Raw genomic sequence first — 7,781 nt, 5'->3', positions numbered from 1 at the left:
GGGCCCATCCTGCCCTGTAGCTGCTTGCCCACACCAGCAATGCTGCAAAGGCATACACAGCATCACCGCATGCTCTGGCCCAGGAGTGATGGATGAGTGCAGCAGCCGGATCCATGCTCTGGAGAGTGGGAAGAGGCTGGAGCTGGAGCCACCAGAGGGAGCAGAAACTCCTTCAGTCTGCGAGCGAGCGGGAGAGGAGCTCCCACCCGGCCAGGGATGCTCTGGTTTCCCGTTGGGACTTTTCCTGGCCCTCAGGCCAAACGCGAGCAGATGCTCTTGCTCCATCAGGGCTTTCCACCTCCTTCCTGCACGCAGTTCTGCTGCAAACTGCCCTCATAGAGCGGGCAGCCCTGCAGGGAAGGGGACTCCAAGTGCAAAGAAAGCAACAAGTAAACCCCAAACCAAACAGGTTTTGAGGCCCTAAAGTCACAGCAGCGCAACAGGGCACGGGTCCAAGCTGGCTGAAAGGAAGATCAGTCAACACTCTCTCTGCGATGCTCCCCTCCATCCTCAGCCAGCCTCATGCTCCTGCCTTTGCTGCAGTTCATCAATCCTCATTTTAGGGTCATTAAAATCCCCTCCAGGGCTGGGCCAAGAAAGCCAGGATGTACAGAGGTAAATCAGGTCCTCACATCATGGCTCGGAGGTGATCTGCTCTTCTGTGCCATCCAGACACGTTTTCCAGGCAGATACCAATAGGCAAAGCCCATTGTGTCACCTATAAGCGGTGACACAGCAGTGCCATGGGACAGGCAGGGTGAGGACTGAGCCAGACACAGTTGGACACCCCGAGTCGGAGTGTCCCTTTGGGGAGCTTATGCAGACACAGAGAGCAGAGCAGTGATTGACCCTCCCCTGGCATTGTTTCAGTGGGGCTGAGGGGCCTGAGCGAGGGGGTCTGTGATGCTCTAGCCCTGAGTGCAGCAGTGGTGCTGCTGTGGGACCCAGAGCTGGGGACGAGGCAGGGATGGGGTGCAGGGATCCGGGTGCAGCACTGCAGTGCTCCCTTTGACGAGGCTGAAGGAGCAGGAGAGGGGGAAGCAGGAGACAAAGATGCTTGGGGAGGAAACCCCCAGCCAGAGGAAGATAGAGATGCAGAGAGGGGGATGGATCCAGCCCTCATCTGGAGGCACAGGACAGGCATCACCGAGCAGAGCTGGGGGTGGACGTGGCTGGATTGGGCCAGCGCTGCTCTAAGCATGAGTGGGTGGCATAGAGCAGCAGGCAGGGATCGGGAGAGCAGCGCTGACCTGAGTCTCATGCGAGCCTTCACAGAGGGGGACAGGGGACCTGCCAGCATCCAGGAGGACCACGACCATGTGGGATGCTCTCGGGAGCAGGTCAGGGGGGTGGGAAGGACGCTGAGTTGGGTGCTGCTGCACAGGTCCTTAGGGGTCATTCCCCACCTTGGGGTGGCACAAGGGGTGGGTGCTGGCCCCCGGGGCAGGGCAGAGAGGGGGTGCACAGGGTGGGGAAGGGGTGGGCAGCCTGGGTGAGCGTGCAGGGGGAGGAAGGCGGTCCTGGGGGGAGGCTGGAAGGGGGTGGAGTTGCTGGTTTTCCCTTTGAACACGGGGAAGACTTTAGCTTGGAACTTGCATTTGTGGAGCTTCCAGCCGTCAGGAATCAGCTCTCCCTCTTGGGGGGAACCGGTGCAAAGGGGGTGCCCTGTGCTTGGGGGCAGCGTGAGGGCAGGAGGCATGGAGCAACCCTCGGCTGCATCCCTCTCCCCTCTGCCCCCTTTGCCTTTTCTCTCTCTATCTCTCTGCTTGTCTGGGGGCTTGTGCTAACGCTGCCTGTGCCAGGAGGGATCCGGGAGTGAGCTGACCCTCGCCTGCAGGAATTGGCTTCCCACCTGCTCACAGCCTCGAGGAAGCATCCCATCCATCCGGGCTGTTGTGAGGAGAAAGGCAGGAGGTGGCTCGGAGCCCTGGCGTGTGAGGGCGGGCAGGGGGACAGCAGGCTTCTCCTCTTGCCTTCCCTGGAGATTTGGGATCATGAATGGATCCTTTTTCAACCAGACTCTCCTAGAGCAGGGAGCTTACCCCAACAGGACCCAGGGCTTGGGGATGCTCATGGCCTGCTGCAATGGGACCAGCTCGGTGCTGGCGACCGGCGGCGGCTCTTCGGTGCTGGCACCTGATGAGAGGAGCCTTTACATCACGCGGGTGGTGCAGATCGCGGTCCTCTGCGTCCTCTCCTTGACTGTCATGTTCGGCATCTTCTTTTTGGGCTGCAACTTGCTCATCAAGTCCGAGAGCATGATTAACTTCCTGGTGAAGGACCGGAGACCTTCCAAGGATGTGGGAGCTGCAATCATGGGACTTTACTAAAGCCACCGGGCTTTTGTAGGCAAGTGAACTCTATGGACCTGGTGCCGAGATGCACATTCCCATGTGTTTGGGGGGAGCGGAAAAGGGGGAGACAGGGGTCTTTTAATATGTCTGTGTCGATGGGCAAGCCAACCCGTGCTTCCCAGTCAACAAACTGTCCTGGTGACTGGGGAAATCCCCCCAGAGTTGTCTGAAGCACAATAAATGAGCAGCATTGTGTTGCATGCAGAAATGGCTTAAGTTTTGCATGAAACTTGCAGAAACAGTGCTACCGTGCAGATCTGGACTCTTTTCTGCTGTTACCTTGGATACTGCTACCTGGGATTTAGGGCTAAGAAAAAAAGAACAACAACAAAAAAAAAAAAAAAAGGCAAAAAAAAAAAAAAAAAAAAAGGGAAATTATTACAAAAAGAAACCCGAAAGAGCAAAGTGAAGGGAAAGGAACGTGCATGGCATGGACCGCGGCTTGGACCATGGGGCAGGGGAAGGGAAGTGCTGTGTGGGCTGGCCAACAAAGTCTGCACGCTCCAAAATGTGCCGGTCTGTTTCTATGTGGGACCTCAAGCATGCATCTTCTGGTAGAGTTTTGTCGTAGGGAAAGCATGTTCGTCCTTATTTTCCTGAGCTATCCTGTTAAATGAAGTGGTCCTTTCTTCTTTTGCACTCTGCCGGAGGAAGAAAAGAACCCACTCCAACCCCCAAACAAAAGCATGCTCGGTTTTGTACGCAACAGCCTTTTCTCAAGTGTTCTATTGTTACAGTCCCTGAGGTTTTTTGTAGTCTTTCTGGAAGCTGGTGAACATTCAGGAATCAAAAAGAACCTGTTTGAAATTAATTTTGTGTTGTCTTCATTTGGTTCGTGTGTGTGCAGGGTTCAGGTGTTTTGCCCCTGGCTGCAGGTAGCATCACCTCACCTTCCACTAGAGCTCTAATCAGAGGTATTCCTTTAAAGCAGAAACCACATTTCTCACAGGCAAGTATCAGTTGCCACTTGCAAATCAATTTGTCAGGAACTGGGTGTTTCAGGCTTGTGTTAAATCCCTGCACTGAAGCAGAGCTTCATAAAGATGCATTGAGCACCTCTTGCAAAGCAAACTGCAGCCTCCAAGTGCAAACCTCCAGCTCTTCTGATCCTGATGAGCTGCCAAAACTGAATGATGAGAGAGGAGGAGGACTCCTGACCTTTGTTCCGTGATGGATTTACGGCTGTGGCTGTGGGTGTGAGATGGAAATCATTGGAGTTTTGTTGCACCAACAATATTCCTGCTGGGTCCACTTCTGTAGTGGGAAAGCAATCCTGGATGCTGGAGGAGCTGATGAGCTGATCTCTTGGGATGGAAAGAGCAGCTCTCTCCTTTCCCAGGATGAACAACACTAAAGGATGCTTTGTCATTGATCAATATTTGCTGAGCACCTTCTCAAAGGTTCCCACAGGGTGCTGGTAACCCGATGCAGAGCAGCACTAGTGCAGCGCTGCCACTGGTTGCTGCCACTAACCTGTTGTCTGTAACGCCTTGAAAGCACAAGGACAATGTGGCAGCAGGACCAGGATTTGGGATTCAAAGCTCTTAAATGTCCCATTGGTGCCAGTGAAACTGCAGGGCTCTGATTTCTATGAGGTCTGCATACCTGAGCAGCCTTCTCAGCACGGAGGGTTTGCTGCCCAACCAACACATGTAATAGCGGCTCACACAGCAGCATGGAAGGGGATTTTGGTCCGTGCTGCTCAAGGGGGTGTTATGACCGTTGATCTCTTTGTATATGAGGACAAACACTGTGGGAGCACAGCCTGGTCACACCATCAGGGTGAGATACAGAGCATCTTAATGCATACGATGGCCCACCCAGCTCTGCAAACACTTCAGAGTGTATTTGAATGTAGATGTGACTGCATCTTCAGGTTGCTGTGCTGTCAGAGAACAGCCCAGATGTACCCATCCAGTTTCTGCTTTAAGCATTTGGTCCCTCTTGCCGTCCATCCACCAGACATGGTCCCGGCACAAGAGAGAACTCAGAGATGATGGAAGAAACCTTCCCGTGTCAGCAATACAAGCTAGGCACAGGAAACATTGCTAATGCAAAGAAAGTATCAAAACCACATTAAATCTGACCTGCAGCAGTGGAGAAGCAGGTCGAATTATCCCAGCTGTCTCCAACTACCTTTGCTTTGCCAGGGGTTGCCCCATGGGGAAACATGGCTTTGCAATCCCACATAGCCACCAAGACATCAAGTGTCCTTAGAGACCATATCCAGGAGTGGGATGTGGGGGTCTTTGTCCCTTTTGTGCTGTGGAGCCTTCCAGAGCAAGGGAGGAAGTCATCCATGGTAGGGTCACTTTGACACGAGGTGGAGGAGCAATGTAATGCCCTGAGCTCCTGCTGAGATGGATGGAGCTTGCTCAGGAGTCAATTAGGACAGGGAAGACTTTCCCCATGGCCTCCTGGGGCAAAAGCCCCACTTTACATTGGCTTATTCATTCTCTGCTCAGGCTGTGTCTCTTCCATGGTCGTAAGGGCTATGTCTACATCACTGGGTTGTGTGGACCAACAGAGAAGGGTCTGCAGAGTGAAGCAGTTGGTGGGCACCATCCATATCTACCCTACTACACGCTATGTGTCCCCATGGGGTTACCAGGCTTCTATCTTGCTCTCAGTGGGTTTAAGACACTTGCACACAAGTCCTCATCCTCTCAGATTCCCAATAAAAGGCCAATTACCCTACTGAGAGCAATGACCAGTGCAGGTCACTCCTAATGGAAGGTGCTGAGGGCACCACGATGCTGCCCGCATCTCAGACCCTGCAAACCCAGCTGCCCTGCCCCAGAGGATGAGGTGGTTCCTCTAGGGCTTGTGTAAGGGAAGCAGACCATAATGGCTCTTTCTGCTGCCTTTCCCCACAAATAGCTGTGTGTTTTCAGCTCACACCTCCTCATTTAGCTGAAGCTCCAAGTGGGTTCTGGCTCCCAAGAAGATTTAAGCAGGTTTTTTTTGGACAAGACTGGTTTCATGTTATTTTGATTCAGGTTCTTTGAATTGTTGCTTGTAGCTGGTTTAGTTCCAGAACGTCACTGGGGTGCCAGGAGCTGCACACGTATGACTGAGAGACACTGAATCCTAGAATGGTTTGGGTTGGAAGGGACCTTCAAAGGTCTGTAGGTTCTCTATAGGTCCTATAGGTCTATAGGTCAAAGGCCTATGGGTTCTGCCTATAGACACTGCTGGCTCTAAAGTACAGCAGAGAGACAGGGAAAGAAAGGATAAGCTTAGGTGGATCACCACATCAATGGCAGAGTGAGGACCAGCATTGAGTGTCGTTTAAACTCATCACCTAGCAGTGGAACAGCAGACACCAATGCAATCCTGTGGGAATGCCACACTGGTCCATCTAATCTGCAGCCCTCCTCTGGAAGCAATCATGATTTGAGGCAGTGGGCGATCAGTCAAGTTATCCTAGTAACAGGGAACTGCTTCTTGACCCCAACCAAGAGCACCCAGCACTGGACCTTCCCAATCACTGGGCTGGTCCCCACTTGCAGTGATTTTGTTCCATCTGGGATTTCTTATTCCTAAGGGCAGACAATGAAAGAGTTAAACAAGCCAAGACAGACAGACAGACAGATTAGGGGAGACCGAGGATCCCAACCTGAGCCTGGCACCAGATGTACCGGAGCACCTGCACCAAACACACAGAGTATTTAATAATTCCTGAGAATTGCCATGGTAATGAAGCACGGAGTCAGGTTGCCATGGCAACAGCCTGTTTTTTTTAGGCAGGGAGGCATTACCCAGGTTGTAACCTCAATCCAGCCTCAACACACTTCTGAGAGCCCAAAAAAATCAAGAAGAAGTGAAATAAAACAAAACCAGATAAGTAGCAGTTCCCTGTCTCTTGTCTGGCAGCTCTGGGCTTGTTCAATTGGTAGGTGGAGGGAACCACGTTGTTCCAGACCCATGTTCCTCTGGAAAGCGCAGGGGATGGATGGAGTGGATCTCCACTGGTCCAACACCGAGTGCTGATGGGGGTGAGGGGCTGGACTCCCCTCATTGTGGGTCTGGGATGCTCTGGCACTGCCTGTGGCATGGGGTGTGCCATTAGCTTCCCGTTAGCTGGCTAATGGGAAGGACACATCCATGTCTCCAAGTGTGTACGTACAAGAGGGCAGTCATGGACAAGCCTTCATCCCAGCCGAGCCCGCAGAGGGATGCTGTGATCCCAGTTTGAAGCCTGCCTACAGTTACCTGAGTCCGAAGTGATGCAGGTCCCAAAGCTGGTCTCCAAGATGAGGCAGGCACTTTGAGGGCTGGAAAGGAAGTAACAGACCACTTTTCCTAAAGCCACATGACAGACCTAAGAAGAAAGCACAGATTCTGGAGCTCTGGCAAGGTGTCCCTGAACTGAAAGGGCACCATCAGGCAAGACTGGAAATCTCCTGTGTCTCCCTCCTGCCCTCCCATCAGTGGGCACAAAGCCACTTCCATCTCCCCTCCAAGTCATCCCTTCCAGCAAATGTGTCAGGTTTGTCCAGCTGATCCTTATATTGAGTTTTAATTCAGTGCTGGTTAAAGCAGCAGCCCTGTGAGCCCACCTTCTATTAAGGAACCAGAGGCAGTGCACAAAAGGGTTCACTTAGCAGAGAGATAGCTTGAAATACACAGTGCAATTACTCAGGAACATCACTTGATAAATCCCCACTGCTGCTCAGCGTGGTTCTGTTGTATTGGCTGTGTGAGAGCCATTAGCCTCTAGATAAAGCCTCTGTAGTCCATTAGCTCTGCCACAGAGGGACAAGTTGATGCCATTGGAGTCAGGTACTCAAGGGAGAGCTGAGACCAAGTGATGACAAGAATTCAAGAGCCAGCACTGCCTCACAGCTTTGGAGGCTTTGCCTACCAGTTTCTCTGTTTGAAAGGGGAATGTTTCCCAGTGTCTGTGTCTTTCCAGCTGCTTTGCTGCCATAGCTGCTGCTGGCATTTTGGCCAGGAATTCCTCAGCTCTCCCATCCTGCCCTGGCTCCATGCTTAAGACTGCCTGGACCTGCTGGCCTGGCACAGGACTTGCTGCCTACTGAGGTGTGCAGAGCACTTGGCACCCACTGCAAAACCCAGGGCACAGAAAGCTCCTCCCTTCCAAAGAAATGTAGATTGTCCCTTTTGCTCCTTGCCAAATCAGAGCTGTTATGGGATTGAGTGAGCAGTTCGTGTAAACCATGGATCTTACAGCTCCATCTGTACTCGGAAAATGATCAGGGCCAGGAATATTCCTGGGCACTGGAACTTGGCTGATGGCGTGTGAGAATGGTTCTTGGTATGGTTCAGACACATGCCAGCAACCTGACCCCAACAGTGCCAAGTGAAAAGATCACAGTGCATTCAAGGACACTTCTTTGGCCTGAGCTGGCTGTGCAGGGTGAGCATCTCATTACATCTGATGGATTCACATGCAAATGTAGA

At 52.5% G+C, this 7,781-nt stretch overlaps 1 protein-coding gene across 1 annotated transcript; it reads left to right on the top strand.

The window, feature by feature from the left end:
- Nucleotides 1-1,994: 1,994 nt before the first annotated feature.
- Nucleotides 1,995-3,016, top strand: LOC308229501 (reprimo-like protein; the record flags this gene model as incomplete). Its single annotated transcript, XM_080633554.1, has 1 exon — nucleotides 1,995-3,016. The coding sequence occupies one exon, from the start codon at nucleotides 1,995-1,997 to the stop codon at nucleotides 2,328-2,330; it is 336 nt and encodes a 111-aa protein (XP_080489680.1). The 3' UTR covers nucleotides 2,331-3,016.
- Nucleotides 3,017-7,781: the final 4,765 nt, after the last annotated feature.

This window comes from Psittacula echo (genome assembly GCF_963264785.1).
Source record: "Psittacula echo genome assembly, chromosome: 23".
In the NCBI taxonomy this organism is placed as follows: domain Eukaryota; kingdom Metazoa; phylum Chordata; class Aves; order Psittaciformes; family Psittacidae; genus Psittacula; species Psittacula echo.
This window is presented reverse-complemented; position numbering and strand designations above follow the sequence as displayed.